Genomic DNA, 18,555 nt, shown 5'->3' on the forward strand with positions numbered 1-18,555 from the left:
TGTATAAATTGTAAATAGCCTTTCGCTCCTTGTATTTTACTCCTGCCGCCTTTAGAATTTGAAAGAGTGTATTCCAGTCAGCATTGTCAAAAGCTTTCTCTAAGTCTACAAATGCTAGAAATGTAGGTTTGCCTTTCCTTAATCTTTCTTCTAAGCTAAGTCGCAGGGTCAGTATCCCCTCAGGCGTTCCAATGTTTCTATGGACTCCAAACTCATCTTCACTGAGGTCAGCATCTACCAGTTTTTCCATCCATCAGTAAAGAATTCGTGTTAGTATTTTGCAGCCATGACTTCTTTCACTTTTCTGCATTCCTTTCTTTGCTTAGAACTGGTTTTCCATCTCAGCTCATGATATTCATACAAGTGGTTCTCTTCTCTCCGAAAGTATCTCTAATTTTCCTGTAGACAGTATCTATCTTACTCCTAGTGATATATGCATCTACATCCTTACAGTTGTTCCGCAGCCATCCCTGCTTGGCCATTTTGCACTTACTGCTGATTTCATTTTTGAGACGTTTGTACTCCTTTTGCCTGCTTCATTTATTGCGTTTTTATATTTCCTCCTTTCATCAATTAAATTCAGTATCTCTTCTGTTACCCAAAGATTTCTACTAGCCCTCGTCTTTTTACCTACTTTATCATCTGCTGCCTTCACTATTTCATCTCTCAAAATTACCCATTCTTCTTCTACTGTATTTCTTTCCCCTATTCTTGTCACCGTTCCCTAATGCTCTCTCTGAAACTGTCTGCAATATCCGATTCTTTCAGTTTATCCATGTCCCAGCTCCTTAAATTCCCACCTTTTAGCAGGTTCTTCAGTTTTAATCTACCGTTCATAAAGAATTGATTGTGGTCAGAGTCCACATCTTCCCCTGGAAATGTCTTACAGTTTAAAACCCGGTTCCTAAAATTCTGTCTTACCATTATATAAGCTATCTGAAACCATCCACTGTCTCCAGGCCTCTTCCAAGTACACAACCTTCTTTCATTATTTTTAAATGAAGTATTAGCTATGATTAAGTTATGCTCTGTGCAAAATTCGATCAGGTGGCTTCCTCTTTCATTCCTTACCCCCATTCTATATTCGCCTACTCCTTTTTCTATTCTTCCTTTGCCTAATATCGAACTCCAGTCCCCTATGACTATTAAATTTTCATCTCCCTTCACTATCTGAATAATTTCTTTTATCTCATCATACATTTCTTCAATCTCTTCATCAGAGCTAGTTGGCATATTAACTTGTACTACTGTGGTAGGCAAGGGCTTTGTGTCTATACAACAATGCATTCACTATGCTGTTCGTAGTAGCTTACCTGTGCTCCTGTTTTTTTTATTCATTATTAAACCTACTCCTCCATTACTCCTATTTGATTTTGTATTTATAACTCTGTATTTGTCTGACCAGAAGTCTTGATCCTTCTGCCACCGAACTTCACCGATTCCCACTATTTAGCTTTAACCTATCCATTTCCCTTTTTAAATTTTCTAACCTACCTGTCCAATTAAGGGATCTAACATCCCACACTTCAATCCGAAGAACACCAGTTTTCTTTCTCCTGAGTAGTCCCCATTCAGAGAGCCGAATAAGGGACTATTTTACCTCCAGAATATTTTACCAAAGAGGACGCCATTATCATTTATCCATACAGTAAAGCTGCATGCTCTTGGGAAAAATTACAGTTGTAGTTTCCCCTTGCTCTCAGCCATTTGCAGTAGCAACACATCAAGGCCGTTTTGGTTAATGTTACAAGGCCAGATCAGTCAGTCATCCAGACTGTTGCCCCTGTAACTACTGAAAATGGTGCTGCCCCTCTTCAGGAACCAAACATTTGTCTGGTCTCTCAACAGATACACCTCCGTTATGGTTGCACCTAAGGTACAACTATCTGTATCGCTGAAGCATGCAAGCTTCCCCACCAACAGCAAGGTCCGTGGTTCATGGGAAGAGTATCCTATAACTGTAATATCAGAGAATCACAGTTGAGATCAGTGAGATCAGCCAACTCATACCAATACCTAGGTGTAACATTTTGTAGGGATATGAAATGGTATGATCATACAGGTGTTTTTGTGGGTTAAGCAAATGGTAGACTTCAGCTTGTTGATAGATTATTGGGGAAGTGCAATCAGTCTACAAAGGAGATTGCTTACAATTTACTCATGCGATGCATTCTGTAACACTGGTCAAGTGAGTGTGACCCATATCAAATAGGAATAATGGGGGATACTGAATGTATACCAAGAAGGGTTTGTTTAACCCATGGAAGGATGGTACAGTGACACTGAAGAAAATGAACTGGCAGACTCTTTAAGATGGATGTAAACTGTCCAGAACACGTCTGCTAACAAAGTTTCAAGAACCAGCTTTAAATAATGACTCTAAGAAGATTGGGTTTAATGTCCCGTCAACATCAAGGTCATTATAGATGGAGGACAAGCTCGGATTGTATTAAGGATGGGGAAGGAAATTGGCCATGTCCTTTCAAAGAAACCATCCAAGCATTTGCCTGGTGTGGTTTAGAGAAAGCATGGGAAACCTAAATCCAGATGGCTGTACCTGGGTTTGAACCATCGTCCTCCCAAATGTGTGTCCTGTAAGTGACTCTAGAAACATACTACATCCCCTCCATATTGTTCACAAAGATATCATGATGACAAGATTAGAATAATTTCAACGTGTACGGAGCCATTCAATCAAACATTCTTCCTGCGCCCCATACATAAATGGAAGGGGAAGAAAACTTAATAACTGGTACAATGGAACTTTCCCTCTGCTATCCACTTCACAGGGGTTTGTAGAGTATGGATGCAGACCTGTTGATGAAATGTAAGGGGTGTTCATTTTACTTGTGGCAACTGTCGGTCACAAGCAGATTAGTGTGGTGAGCAAAATTGAAGTGTATTTAAGTAGCTGATGACCTTGCAGATATTAACTTCCACACACAATTTGTCTTGATTTCACATACATGACATTACACAAGGACTTGGTGCAAACTGCTTTTTTTTCTGTAGCTTTTCCTTTCTTCACACGCTTCTCCATACATGATGTAAGTGTATGAGCCACAGCTAACCACATTACTTGTAATGCCAATTTGCTGACAGTTTAAAATCATCAAGTTTATTTGTGTTTTATTTCACTAGTAATGTTCTGCAGATGCTCATGTATGCCTCTGCACAGAGTTATGACGTCATTTGAAGCTGGCAGTCAGCTTTGAGCCATGACATACTGATATTGTGACTTGCAACATATGTGAGCAGAGAGAGCGAGAGTGAGATATCAACACTAACACTAGTTATTTTGAATTTATGTCACTTTTTGGGATGTTAGTTGTGACAGGTTGATCTGTAGCGTAGCCAGAGATCTGGGTTTGACGAGAAAGTCACAGTTTTGTCATTAACTGGCAGTGTCAACAAATGTGATGTTCTGGTACCGTAATTAATAATAATCATACATTTTTATGGCACTTAGTTTATGCATTTTGAATTTCAGTTTAAGTCTGGCGTTTTGATGTCACATGCAAAAGAGGGGGGGGGGGGGGGGGGTGAAGTTACCAGCAGGTTCTATACTTCAAAGCTGACTTTCTCCAAGGATAAATGATGATACAAGAAGGAGTCGTACAGAAGTAGTCAATGAAGCCATCAGACAAGATTCATGAACTTGTCAATTCATCCAAATTGTAATACCAATTAATTTACAAGCAATAAAAATAAAAATATAAATTAAACTGTGCTAGATGAAGTTGAAATATAATGTATAACAATTACTTTGACAGAAGAAATCTTACAGTCCTACAACTTATGTAATGGTTTCCTGTGGTAATATAACAGCAGCACCCTTTTCACAGCTCACATAAAAACGAATACCACATGTAACATACAATTGCTAACAGTAGTTCTGCCATGCACCCTAGGAGCAGGGTACATTAAAAAAGGTTAGTCACCTTACTACTGGTTCCTTCTACCTTGTTATTAATTTCAGTTACAGTTGCAACTGAATAGAAAACAATATTAAGTGATGAATGTGACTGGAATAAAATAGTTATGATTACTCAATAGTTGCTGTCTGGACATTGTGTCTGTTTTTGCAAGACTCACCTTGGCAGAGTTCTGTTAGTAACAGATATTCTGTCATCCCATTGCCAGATTTTGTTTTGTCAATGCAGGCTGCTGATAAAAACTGAAGAATATTTGGATGCCCTGAAAGTTTCTTCTGAGTAAAATGTTAAGGGCAACAGGGAAGATTTTTAAATATATGGGAGATTATAATACAGCAAAGCATTCAAGTATCTAGCAAATATTAATGTCGAATACAATTTGAAACTTAGATAAGTGGACTTTACTCAGAGAGAGAGAGAGAGAGAGAGAGAGAGAGAGAGAGAGAGAGAGAGAGAGAGAGAGAGAGAGAGAGAGAGATATTTTGCATTTATTGGAAAATACGTTGTTAAACATTGAATTCCTTCAGAAATAAAACTTAATGTTGTCCTACATTAAAGGATACAAGTATTGTTATTTCTTGTACAATATTTCTGTTTGTATTTTCATCTGCTGCCATAAGTCTCTGCAAAAAGAAAACATTTGACATTTGGATGAAATATTCTGAAATGTTTTACTTAATAAATACGTAGTTCCAAACACAGAAATTTTAAAATGAATACATCAAAAACCATGAAAATCTTTTCAGTGAAGCACTCAAACACTTCACACAAGAAGTAAATTAGGAAACAAATCTCACACAAAAATTGCTAAAATGTTTTCAGTAACTGGTTTTAAAATAGTTATTTACAAAAAATTCTTATCTAAAAAGTTACTGCTTCAAATCAAAAAGTTGCTGCTTCAAAACTATGCTAGTCTCATACTGCCCAGTTCCCAAAGGCTTTACGAAATAGGCTAACATTTTTTTACGGTGCAGTTTATGTGTACTCTCAACATACAAACGTCAGGAGATTTTTCATGTCATGTTTAGACAAACTTTCTATGATGTCTTTGTTTCATTTTAATGTATGTCTAAGACTCATTCCACACCTCTGAAGTTTCTCCTTTTCAATGCGCTCTACGAGGCACAATGGCTGAATACACACTGCAGTTGCTCAAGGGAAAGTGCCAAACTGCAAAAACAAAGACTTATATTTGCCAGCAACAATGATAAACCATCATCTTGGTTACCATAGTGCTACCTCTCTGCTTTGCACGTTGACAGCTTGCATCATATGACAGCGCTCAGGATGGCACAATGTGACAATACATTCAGCTGACAGGTTTACTTGTATGTGCCATATATCGCGTACACGATCAGTTCGCTGTGATATTTTTTGTGTTGAAGCACCTACCTTCAGAGCATATTCTTTCCCCGTACTTGGATCCTGAGCTACGAATACAAAAGCCGATCCTCCTGCAATTTAAAAAAGAATATATCAGAAATGTTAATGCCCACATGAAACGTCAAACACAAGTTATTTGACAGTTGCGTTATTATATTTTCTGTCCGAGTATCATCAGGAGTCTGTACTATGGTACAGGAAAGCAATGTCTTTTGGTTTTCAATCTCTCTAACTGTACCGCCAAGAGGAAAAAAAATTAAGAGAAAAAATAAGATTATACATGCCTTCTGCTATGACTTTTTTCACTCGCAGCTTCACATTTCCTAATTCCACTATTTGCCCAACTAACTCATTTTCTGCTCCTGCTGCATATGTACTGCTATTAAAATAACCCATCGCCGATCTGAAGAGTTCAGACATGGTTTTAAAAAAATACTTTTACTAAACAACTTTCCTTAGCAGCATAACAACTCCACTCCACCAACCCCCTTAAGCGTACGGCCCCTTAAGTTCCGGTCAACAGAAAATCGAGATCTTTACTTCGATAATAACGATTGTTGGTCTGAGAAAAAGGATACAGAAATCAACCCAGTCACGTAAAAACCATAAATATCTGCTAGTTTGTCAAGTTGTTAGCTTTGTGGTTGTTGCAGACGCGTCAGTATGGTACAACAACTGTGCTAGCCAAATACTCTTTTATGTTATGAAGCCCGGTAATCAAAATGAAATCTTTCTTCGGCTTCAATCACAGCTAAAAGATAGTAACTTCATTCAAAATCATTAAAACGGAATATTTTCAGAATATTCTCTGCATTCGATATGCGGAAATGTTTTAAATGTTGGTAACAATCGAAGAGCGACCGAATAGACATCTTCCATATGTTCAAAACATTAAAATGAGTGACGTATCTTTAGCGATGAACTTCTTAGTTCTTACCGTAACAGTTCGTAAACATCCACAATCCCACACACGTGCGAATTTGAAGTTGATGTGTAATGTGAGTGTTTCGACTGATGTGTTATTTTCCTCAGTTTTTTTAAAGTTTTGTGAACAACATGGCCAAACTATGCTTGAGTGAGTAATATACTTATATAATGTTCAGTATTTCATAGATTTGTTGATATGTTGATGATATATTGTGATGTCCACTAGAAAAAACCAGCAAGCGCATTCCTGCGCGGAAGAGGTACAAAATTGAAAAGAAAGTACGAGAACATAACAGAAAACTGAGACGAGAAGCGAAGAAAAACCCTAAGAAGAGTAAGTACTTCTATATACTTTGCGAAGCATTGTTAAGTACATGGCAGTGTGTTCCTCCCTCTGTACCAGTTATTAGGGCTTTTCCCGTAACTTTGAAGCATAGAGTGTGGGGAAAAATGATTGTTTAAATGTCCCTATATGTGCTGTAATTAATGTAATCTTATGCTCACGATCCCTATGAAGCGATATGTAGGAAGTTTTAGTATATTCCTAGATCTCTCGGGTAAAACAAACTTGTGACCATTTGTGATGCCCTTCTTGGTATACGTTAAATATCCCCTGCTAGTACTATTTGGTACAGGTCACAAATACTTGAGCAGTATACTTGGAAGGGTCGTATGAGTGATTTGTAAACAAGATTGACTCTCTCTGTTCATCCCACCTCAAGTTCCTACTAAGTTTACACACACACACACACACACACACACACATACAGACAGTGATAGCCTGATGTACAGTACAACCAAACAAAATTGAGTATGAAAGTTACATTTATCGAGTTATGCTAAATACTTTGTTGGATACACTTATACAAGATTGCCTGCGATATAATGTAGGCTATTGCAAAATCTTTTCTGACACGTACTATCAGTATTCCAATTGCTGTGCATTTTTAAGCAGACATAAATGCTAACTCCCTCACATAATTATTGGTAAAAATATTGGTAGCCTATTTTTACTCTTCAGTATGGCATCTTTTAGACCTAATTTCAATTGTGAAGTCATTATTGGGCCCAAAGATACCGAAAATTTTGAATTCACAGAGCTTCCCAAAGTAGATCCCAATTTCATAGCGCCAAAGTACTTTATTTTCCACTTCTAAAATACTTTTTTCTGAAGGCATTCAAGATCATACGCAAACAGTGTCTTTGTCTCTTCTTCTTTGGTTCTGGAATATCTGTTGGTCAGGTTTTCCTTAGGATCCTCATTTGTCACTGACTTGTGGTTATGATTCAGGTCCTGGTTCTACTTTAGGGCACAGAATGTCTTTTTATTCTTCTTTGCAGTAGTTCCTGGTGTTTTTATAAAGGTAATAGCTTTGTTGTCTTGCCATTCCTACTGGAATTATTGCACCAAGAAATCAAAAAATAACATGGCCTGTCAAGAGGCGCCTTCTGTAAATCTCAGTGGATAAATTAACACAGGTGATTAGGAGTTTATTCACACACATTAAATTATATCCCAGTCCAAAATTGGAAAAAAAGACAAGCAGATGTGCTGTACTTTTTCAGCCTATGAAAACAATGAAATCTAAAGTCCTGTCATATCGAACAAACGGCTACATCATTTGTCCTAACGTAATATGTAAGTGAAAAGGGTATGTTACATTAGGCAAATGATATAGGTGTGTGTTAGATATGACCGGGCTTTGAATTTCATTATTTTCGTAGACTGAAAAAGTACAGCTCATCTGCTTCTATTTTCATTTTGAACTGGAATCTTAATTTAACGTATGCGAGCAAACTCCTAATCACCTGTCTTAATTTATCCACTGACTTGAACCTTAACCCAGATAACCCTGATGTTCTTTTGGAAGAATGATATCACTCAGTCTTGAAATTAAATAATGCACTGTCGCAGTGGGCTGTAGTGCATTTTTAAATGAGGTAAGTTGTAATAGAAATGCACTGCCACAGTCATTTTGACACTATCCATTACCGTTACTGAGAAATTGTCTCTTGAAAACAAGTTCAGTTTTACCATGGATGAATTGATTGATCTAGTTACCAAGGGGGTATGTATATTTTCTTCCATATTGTGTCGGTAATTCTGATACTGTTAACATAACATCTTAAAAGAGTAAACCATATATTTATAGGGTTATATAACAATTGAAAGTTCGTGTCAGTTGTAATTCAGTAATGTTTTGAACCATCCTTCCAGAACTGTGTCAGGGTACTATTTTATATTCATAGAAAAAGATGTTCATTGTTGGTACTTTTGGACGTTTTAGAAACAAATGATGTGAAGTACCAAATACTGGTGTGGATGTAACATTACACCCTCCTCTAAATTCAAACAATGTTATAACAGACAAAGATTTGGGTGCCAAAGAAAATCCCAGTGTAGATAAATTACTAACATGTCAGCTCAGTGCTACTGCACTTTGTGACTTGGACATAACTGCCTATCGTAATGTTGTGAAGACAGCACAAAACAATCCTTAACCTGTGATGCCATTCCAGGATCCTCCAGCAGTAAAACAGCAGCAACAACAAACAAACAAAGCAGAAAGGCTGTCAAAGAAAGAAGTTCAAAACCTCAATAAGTATAATTGAAAAAATGGAGTAGTAGATAATCCAACAACTGAATGGCCACTAATGTGCACAGTTGACATGAAGGAAGTGCGAGCACCGTTTGAATATTTCAAACAGCTTTTTAATAGTGAAGTACTTCGAATGATGGTCACTTTTGCAAATCAGTATGCAGCCAAAAGAAATAGACTAGGTAATTATTAATATGGTGATATGTTGCCGCTTATTGTGCAATACTTCTGCTAAGTGGTTATGTGACAGTATCACACAGAAAAATATACTCAGTCAGATAAAGACAGTCACAATGACCTCATAGCAAATGTCAAGTCCAGAGATCGGTGTGACTTTTTCTTTTCCAATAGGTATGCAACAAAGTAATTTAGAGAAATGAGTCCGTTTTGGGAAAATCCACCCATTACTGTGTGAGAAGGGTCTGGAAGCAACTGGAAAAATAAGAGGTAACAGTGTTAAGAAATGTGCTTTATCTTTTGTAGATACACTGATAAAAGGAAAGAGGTGATCACATGAAGTTTGTTTCAACTAAGCATTAGTGATTTCCATTGTTCATCGGAATAACAATAATGTTGTTACTGTAGCCACTAACTTTGACAGAGTTTAATCATTGTGTTCTGTAGCAAGATTTTACAGGAAACAAAAGAAAAGGATTAGGGTGTCTCGGTCTAACCAATTAATTTCTGCAGCACTCATATTGCAGCTGTAGATCGAGCTGATCAAAATGTATCCTTGTGTAGATGCTCTGTAAGAGGGAAAAAATTAGTATTTCCACATCATCGCACATTTCATAGACATTGCATAATAAAATGCATGGGATCTTTACAACACAATGAAGAAGCCATAGATCACTTGACACTTTGTCTTCAAATTGTCAGTGCAAAGAGTGACTGCCAACAGAGGGTGTCCAAGTAAGAAGGCAAAACAAGAGTTTCGGTTTGATGGAAGGGAACACTGCATTGCTGAATTACCAGTGGATGAGGAAACAAAAAAAAGCAACAGAAATGTTGAAATTGAAACAAAAAGATTACTATAATGTGCCTAAAATGTGGTGGACCCATTCATGTTTGTTGCTAAATCTGATCATACAGTTACATAAAAAATATTTTTAACATTATTTTGTTACTTCATTGTAGTTATTATTTGATTTAAACCCATAACTCAAATTTATTGGTGTTTATTTGACAATAACAATACCCAAACAAGTTAACTGTTCCAAGTTTAAACTTCACAAAAAGTTATCCTATTGTTCTGATGTCCCTCTGGAAGGATGTGTGTTTTTGTAACTACTAAAAGCAATTCATACCCAAAACTGTTTTTTCTTTCTTTCTTAAAATCTTACTAAAGAATAGCGATAACATATAAATCTGTTTTGAAAAAATGAAAGATAATTCAGGGCTATGTGCTGATAATGGAGTCTTCTTTTGTTTTATCATAGATGTCAACAAATATTTGATTTTACTTCTGTTGACCTTTAGATATTAAAAATTCGATATTGGTAAATGAGTCTTAACTTCTAAACAAATTTATATCCATACATTACTCGGATCAGATGTTTTACAAAGCCTCACGTGTTGTACGAATGCTATATTTGTTGATTGCAGACTGCCTTCACTCTATACCTCATCTTCTTTTTCTGGCAGTGAAGATCTATAGTCCATTAGTGGGCTATAGATCTTCCACTTCTCAAAAGTTTTCTCAGTAGTGCAGGCTGTGCAGGGGAGATTACGCATAGAGGATTGTGTCCCACGAGATGGGAAACTCCATCTTATTTACCTGTTATGTGTAGTTAGTGTAAAATGCTGAAAACTCAAAACAAAGGCCAGCCCTTTGTAAGTGGGAGTCTTCACGACTGTAGACTCTCGACTATGCAGGGATCACACTTTTGATGCCTTTGTTGTCACCTTTCGATATATGCCAAGGAGCATGTGTTTGTCATATATAGGTCATGTGGACTATGTGCAGTGGTTACTCATGCCAGGTAGCAATTGCTGTGGTAGACTGTTGGGGATAGGAGACCCCCTGTTGTAGTGTGCAACACTATGGGGGAGAGGGGGGGGGGGGTCAAGTCACAATGAAGAGACTTAAACAACACCAAACTGCTGGTTGTACACTGTCATTAGTCTCACCTAAAAGATTAGGCAGTTACAATCCTAAGAAATATCCTCCCCTAACAATTTCACAGAAGCAAAACTCATTCAAGAAGCAATTAGAAAAATATACTCCCCAATACTTGGTTTGTTTCAAATCATATGGTGAATCATCCTTTAATATAAAACCAAATTGTTCTTTGTACAACAGTTTGAAGATAAGCATGCTGAAACAGCCTCAGTAAATAAAATGAGAAGTGGATCAATATTAATCAAAATGTCATCTCCAAGCAATCACAGGCCCACTTCTCATGTAACAAATTTGGTTATGTCCTGATCACAATTGCTCTCAATAACAGCTCAACATGGGGGGAAAATCTAATTTTTCATTGTGACCTTAGATTAAAAACAGGTGAAGAATTACGGCCTAACTTAGAAAAATGTGGAGCCACTTTGTCCATTGTGTCCAGTGAGGTCCAAAGGACGATAATGTGAAGTCAAACCATATGCACCACTTCTTAAGTATTGTTTTAAGCTTATGAACTGTGAACACATTATACTGTACGAGCGACACAATCTGTGGAGACTGGTTGACCATTGCATAAAACACTGAATGTGGAAAACTCCTGATATTCATTAACTGTGGGGAAGCTTGTTATTCCTTCTTACTGACTTCCAATGTCTTAAAGTATATAGAATGCTTGACTGACTAATGTACTTTGCAGTTCTGAAGGAACATGAATGTTGAAAATCTGTACAAATGACTACATATTATGCTCAGTTTGCATGGTTACAACAATATAAGGGAAAGATAGATTGCGACTTGCCATAAAGATGACTGAGATTCAGACAGGCACAATGAAGAGACAGTTAAACATTTAGCATTTGGCCAATTTTGGAATTAAATTCAGATATAGAATTACCAACTTACATTATGATGCTCTGATTTATCAACTGCTAACCCATTTCATTGGTTGTTTCCTGAAATTCTTTACACAGTTGTACTTTCAAACATTAAGACTGAGATTGGAACACCCAAAAAATACTGTTAGAAGATGATAATTTTTTGTAAGTTAACACCTTTGATTAAGATTACAAACAAAGGATTATGGTTCTGTATTTCCCCTCTACACTAGGCCCAAATAGGCTTGCATTCACGCCACATTCCCATCAAGAAAGCCTTTCAACATCTAGCTTGAGGACTTTGGTGTCCCGTATGTGAGTAGAACAGTATCCTCCTTGACAGATATCTTTTTGGAGGAATGCTGCCACTAGCCTGCAGGAACACCCCATGCCTCTACAACAGTCAGTGGCTGAAGGAGGCATGGTAAATGGGCTGTAGCATGCTGGTTCACCTTCAGTCTGAGGCCCACCCAGGCATTTCCCAGTTGAAACTAAAATCTCAAAAGGAAAAGAAGAGAAGCGAAGTAAGTGAAGGGAAAGATTAAACTGGACCCAAAACTCACCTATAGAAATTATCCAAATTGAGAACAATCCTGCAACAGGTGCTACCAGTTGACATTAAATCATGAGATTTTTACCTTTTCAACTCCCCCTGTCCTCTCCCCACCCATCCCAAAAGTATGGCATATGTAAATTATTCAGTGGAGCTGCAGTGGCTACTTCCAAAAATCTTGGTGAACTTAAAACACTTTCTAGCACTCCACCCAACAGCTAGAATAGTAATGCAGGAAACTAGATTACCAGAAGACTAGTCTTCTATTTCTGGATATTGCAAAGCTTATTACAGAAATCAAGCTGAATTTTAGAGGGCATTGTGTGGAGTTCGTACGTTGATCCATTAGAACAGTAGTAGCAATCTGATTTTGTTCAGTACTTCACTGGAAGCAGTAACTGTACTCGCTAATGTAACTCATTTCCTTTTTACATAAAGTTGCAGGTGATTTTTCTTATTAGCAACATTTGATGTAGCTACATTTTTTGCTTTTTTCCAGTCACAAAACATTGTTACAAATATCACTTTTATCTCTTTCATATTAACTTGCACAAAAAGCAGTACAATGTTTCCTACAAAATCAAGTGCTTAACAAACCAGTCACATGCCATTCTCAAATACTACCGAACCAGTAATGTACAACAATAGAAATGGATAAGCTATTTATCAAGTCCTTCCCCATGAACCATGGACCTTGCCGTTGGTGAGGAGGCTTGCGTGCCTCAGCAATACAGATGGCCGTACCGTAGGTGCAACCACAACGGAGGGGTATCTGTTGAGAGGACAGACAAACGTGTGGTTCCTGAAGAGGGGCAGCAGACTTTTCAGTAGTTGCAGGGGCAACAGTCTGGAAGATTGACTGATCTGGCCTTGCAACACTAACCAAAACGACTTTGCTGTGCTGGTACTGCGAATGGTTGAAAGCAAGGGGAAACTACAGCCGTAATTTTTCCCGAGGGCATGCAGCTTTACTGTATGGTTAAATGATGATGGCGTCCTCTTGGGTAAAATATTCCGGAGGTAAAATAGTCCCCCATTCGGATCTCCTGGCGGGGACTACTCAAGGGGACGTTGTTATCAAGAGAAAGAAAACTGGCATTCTATGAATCTGAGCGTGGAATGTCAGATCCCTTAATCGGGCAGGTAGGTTAGAAAATTTAAAAAGGGGAATGGATAGGTTAAAGTTAGATATAGTGGGAATTAGTGAAGTTTGGTGGCAGGAGGAACAAGACTTCTGGTCAGGTGAATACAGGGTTATAAATACAAAATCAAATAGAGGTAATGCAGGAGTAGGTTTAATAATGAATAAAAAAAATAGGAGTGCGGGTAAGCTACTACCAACAGCATAGTGAACGCATTATTGTGGCCAAGATAGACACGAAGCCCATGCCTACTACAGTAGTAAAAGTTTATATGCCAACTAGCTCTGCAGATGATGAAGAAGTTGATGAAATGTATGATGAGATAAAAGAAATTATTCAGGTAGTGAAGGGAGACGAAAATTTAATAGTCGTGGGTGACTGGAATTCGAGAGTAGGAAAAGGGAGAGAAAGAAATATAGTGGGTGAATATGGTTTGGGGGAGAGAAATGAAAGAGGAAGCCGTCTGGTAGAATTTTGCACAGAGCATAAGTTAATCATAGCTGACACTTGGTTCAACAATCATAAATGAAGGTTGTATACATGGAAGAATCCTGGAGATACTAGAAGGTGTTAGATAAGATTATATAATGGTAAGACAGAGATTTAGGAACCAAGTTTTAAATGGTAAGACATTTCCAGGGGCAGATTTGGACTCTGGCCACAATCAATTGGTTATGAACTGTAGATTAAAACTGAAGAAACTGCAAAAATGTGGGAAAATAAGAAGATGGGACCTGGATAAACTGAAAGAACCAGAGGTTGTACAGAGTTTCAGGGAGAGCATAAGGGAACAATTGACAGGAATGGGGGAAAGAAATACAGTAGAAGAAGAATGGGTAGCTCTGATGGATGAAGTAGTGAAGGCAGCAGAGGATCAAGTAGGTAAAAAGACGAGGGCTAGTAGAAATCCTTGGGTAACAGAAGAAATATTGAATTTAATTGATGAAAGGAGAAAATATAAAAATGCAGTAAATGAAGCAGGCAAAAGGGAATACAAACGTCTCAAAAAGGAGATCGACAGGAAGTGCAAAATGGCTAAGCAGGGATGGCTAGAGGACAAATGTAAGGATGTAGAGGCTTATCTCACTAAGGGTAAGATAGATACTGCCTACAGGAAAATTAAAGAGACCTTTGGAGAAAAGAGAGCCACTTGTATGAATATCAAGAGCTCAGATGGAAACCCAGTTCTAAGCAAAGAAGGGAAAGCAGAAAGGTGGAAGGAGTATATAGAGGGTCTATACAAGGGCGATGTACTTGAGGACAATATTATGGAAATGGAAGAGGATGTAGATGAAGATGAAATGGGAGATACGATACTGCATGAAGAGTTTGACAGAGCACTGAAAGACCTGAGTCGAAACAAGGCCCCGGGAGTAGACAACATTCCATTGGAACTACTGATGGCCTTGGGAGAGCCAGTCTTGACAAAACTCTACCATCTGGTGAGCAAGATGTATGAGACAGGCGAAATACCCTCAGACTTCATGAAGAATATAATAATTCCAATCCCAAAGAAAGCAGGTGTTGACAGATGTGAAAATTACCGAACTATCAGTTTAATAAGTCACAGCTGCAAAATACTAACACGAATTCTTTACAGATGAATGGAAAAACTGGTAGAAGCAAACCTTGGTGAAGATCAGTTTGAATTCCGCAGAAATTTTGCAACACGTGAGGCAATACTGACCCTACGACTTATCTTAGAAAATAGATTAAGGAAAGGCAAACCTTCATTTCTAGCATTTGTAGACTTAGAGAAAGCTTTTGACAATGTTAACTGGAATACTCTGTTTCAAATTCTAAAGTTGGCAGGGGTAAAATACAGGGAGCGAAAGGCTATTTACAATTTGTACAGAAACCAGATGGCAGTTATAAGACCGATTGAGGTGGCGCAGTGGTTAGCACACTGGACTCGCATTCGGGAGGACGACGGTTCAATCCCGTCTCCAGCCGTCCTGATTTAGGTTTTCCGTGCTTTCCCTAAATCGTTTCAGGCAAATGCCGGGGTGGTTCCTTTGAAAGGGCACGGCCGATTTCCTTCCCTAACCCGAGCTTGCGCTCCGTCTCTAATGACCTGGTTGTCGACGGGACGTTAAACACCAACCACCACCACCACCACCACCACCACCACCACCGCAGTTATAAGAGTCGAGGGGCATGAAATGGAAGCTGCGGTTGGGAAGGGAGTGAGACAGGGTTGTAGCCTGTCCCCGATGTTATTCAATCTGTATATTGAGCAAGCAGTAAAGGAAACGAAAGAAAAATTCGGAGTAGGTATTAAAGTCCATGGAGAAGAAATAAAAACTTTGAGGTTCGACGATGACATTGTAATTCTGTCAGAGACAGCAAAGGGCTTGGATGAGCAGTTGAACGGAATGGACAGTGTCTTGAAAGGAGTATATATGATGAACATCAACAAAAGCAAAACAAGGATAATGGAATTAAGTTGGCTGTTGCTGAGGGAATTAGATTAGGAAATGAGACACTTAAATTAGTAAAGGAGTTTTGCTATTTGGGGAGCAAAATAACTGATGATGGTCGAAGTAGAGAGGATTTAAAATGTAGACTGGCAATGGTAAGGAAAGCGCTTCTGAAGAAGAGAAATTTGTTAACATCGAGTGTAGGTTTAAGTGTCAGGAAGTCGTTTCAGAAAGTATTTTTATGGAGTGTAGCCATCTATGGAAGTGAAACATGGACGATAAATAGTTTGGACAAGAAGAGAATAGAAGCTTTCAAAATGTGGTGCTACAGAAGAATGCTGAAAATTAGATGGGTAAATCACGTAACTAATGAGGAGGTGTGGAATAGAATTGGGGAGAAGAGGAGTATGTGGCACAACTTGACAAGAAGAAGGACTCGGTTGGTAGGACATGTTCTGAGGCATCAAGGGATCACAAATTTAGCATTGGAGGGCAGCGTGGAGGGTAAAAATCGTAGAGGGAGACCAAGAAATGAATACACTAAGCGGATTCAGAAGGATGTAGGTTGCAGTAAGTACTGGGAGATGAAGACGCTTGCACCGGATAGAGTAGCATGGAGAGCTGTATCAAACCAGTCTCAGGACTGGAAAAAAAAAAAAAATACAGAGCCACAGTCCTTTGTTAGTAATCTTAATCAAAGCTGTTAAATTACAAAAAATTATCATCTTCTAACCATATTGGGTGTTCCAATCTCAGTCTTAATGTTTGAAAGTACAACTGTATAAAGAATTTCAGGAAACAACCAATGAAATGTGTTAGCAGTTGATAAATTAGAGCATCATACTGTAAATTGGTAATTCTATATCTGAATTTAATTCCAAAATCGGCCAAAAGCTAAATGTTTAACTGTCTTGTCATTGTGCCTGTCTGAAACTCAACTAGTCATCTTTATAGCAAGTAGCAATCTATCTTTCCCTTATATTGTTGATATTACAACTTGGAGTTTCCATTGTTTGGTTTTGTGCAAGTAGTTCGCACTACTGGTGAACAGAAAACAATTGGACTTGCAAGACTATGAATGAGGCTTCTATCCAAATTTCTGTGTGGATTGTGGTATCAAAATCCACCTAATTTGCTAATGGCCCCTTCACTCGCGGCAACATCTCCGGTGCCGCCCCCCCCCCCCCCCCCTTTATTGGAATGAATTCAGATATAAAATTAGCAGTTTCAGTATCAACTGTTATGTATTTCATTGGTGATTTTATGGAACTCTTAAACAGTCGTACTTTCACACCCTCCAGATTTTTGCCCAAATTTTTTTTTTATGTCATTGTTAGTTTGTGTTACTTCTCTCTCTTTCCCACACACATAAATTACAGACATACCAAGTTATGTTCTGACGGTAACCTTTTTCCTAACAGCGGTTAAAGGATTTATAGAGGCTGTGGCCCCTACAGTCTGATCTTGCCTATATGTTGATGAGTTTGATCTTGCCTATATGTTGATGAGTTTGATCTTGCCTATATGTTGATGAGTTTGATCTTGCCTATATGTTGATTAGTTTTGCATCTATTATGGTTCTTCAAATTAGATGTCACAGAATGTAAACTATAGGGCACCCTAAGGGAAGCCGAATCTTGGACCCCTCCCCATGGTTTTCAATTTACTACTTCCAAAACAGGAGCAATGCACTTCTGCCATCACCAAATTCTCCACCACACCCAGATCTTTATTGCATTGTGATTTATGTTAAGTATTAGAAACATACCACTTCCTAGGACTAATTTTGATGCTAAGCTGACAGGGCTGCTTCATATACACCAGTTGAAACAACAATTCTAGACACACTTTAACGCTGTATGCTGCTTCATACAAATTTTTTTGGGCATCTATCACTTCATCTTTTTATGACTTAATAAAACAATCGTCATTGGACTTAAGTAGTCTGGGCTATGGATTGGCAGCTCCATTTTTGTTATGACCTTTAGCTCCAATACAACACTGTGGGGTGAGACTTAGCTCGTGGCTTTTGGACAGACCTCATAAATAGTTTCCTGTGAGAGTCAGGGATGCCCCCTTTACTGGTTTGATGCCTCCAACTATTACTTATCTACATTGTACATGTACATAGCATCAGAGATCATCTGTATCATTATATTATCTTCCCGGATAAAAGTACACAACCTCCACAATAGTGTCCTACGTCTTATGTTCCGATATCAGCTTGTCTACAATCCCTCTTCTCTAAATTACAATGACCATTGTGAACCCTCTCTCATGATCGTTCTCTCAAACACCTCAAAGAGGGGTCTCGGTTCAGATCTTCATGTAACTGTAGTCTTCTGGCCAAAAGACATAACAGACCCATCTGTACTACTACATTTTTTTTCAGCGATGAAAGAATGACAGTATTGGGAAACCATTTACACTGGTGGATCTTATGTTGATGACCTAACAAACTCTGCTTTCACACATACAGGTGGTGGTGAGCAGCATTCCCTACCACGAGAATAGTGTGTTTTTACTGTCGAACTAGTGGTCATTACGAGGTGCATTCAAGTTCTAAGGCCTCCGATTTTTTTTCTCCGGACTGGAAAGAGA

General features: G+C 38.2%; 2 protein-coding genes across 5 annotated transcripts in view; one reads left to right on the plus strand and one right to left on the minus strand.

Moving 5' to 3' along the window:
* Positions 1-5,993, minus strand: part of LOC124800021 (cyclin-G-associated kinase) — a 263,298-nt gene extending 257,305 nt beyond the window's left edge. For 2 of the 4 annotated variants that reach the window (XM_047262964.1, XM_047262963.1), the window contains exons 1-4: positions 5,603-5,986; positions 5,328-5,389; positions 4,499-4,558; positions 4,096-4,210 (exon numbers count right to left, since the gene is read on the minus strand). In XM_047262964.1, coding sequence (XP_047118920.1) covers positions 4,096-4,210; positions 4,499-4,558; positions 5,328-5,389; positions 5,603-5,738 — 373 coding nt within the window. In that variant the 5' untranslated portion in view covers positions 5,739-5,986. Of the gene's footprint in view, positions 1-4,095; positions 4,211-4,498; positions 4,559-5,327; positions 5,390-5,602 lie in introns of all 4 variants that reach the window. The other 2 variants (XR_007017105.1, XM_047262965.1) reach the window with 2 other exon arrangements.
* Positions 5,994-6,227: 234 nt separating this feature from the next.
* The window catches only part of LOC124800063 (guanine nucleotide-binding protein-like 3 homolog), a 114,471-nt gene continuing 102,143 nt past the window's right edge, over positions 6,228-18,555 (plus strand). The window contains 2 exon segments of the mRNA XM_047262966.1: positions 6,228-6,393; positions 6,472-6,579. Coding sequence (XP_047118922.1) covers positions 6,375-6,393; positions 6,472-6,579 — 127 coding nt within the window. The 5' untranslated portion in view covers positions 6,228-6,374.

The sequence above is a fragment of the Schistocerca piceifrons genome, chromosome 1, assembly GCF_021461385.2.
Source record: "Schistocerca piceifrons isolate TAMUIC-IGC-003096 chromosome 1, iqSchPice1.1, whole genome shotgun sequence".
Lineage (NCBI taxonomy): Eukaryota > Metazoa > Arthropoda > Insecta > Orthoptera > Acrididae > Schistocerca > Schistocerca piceifrons.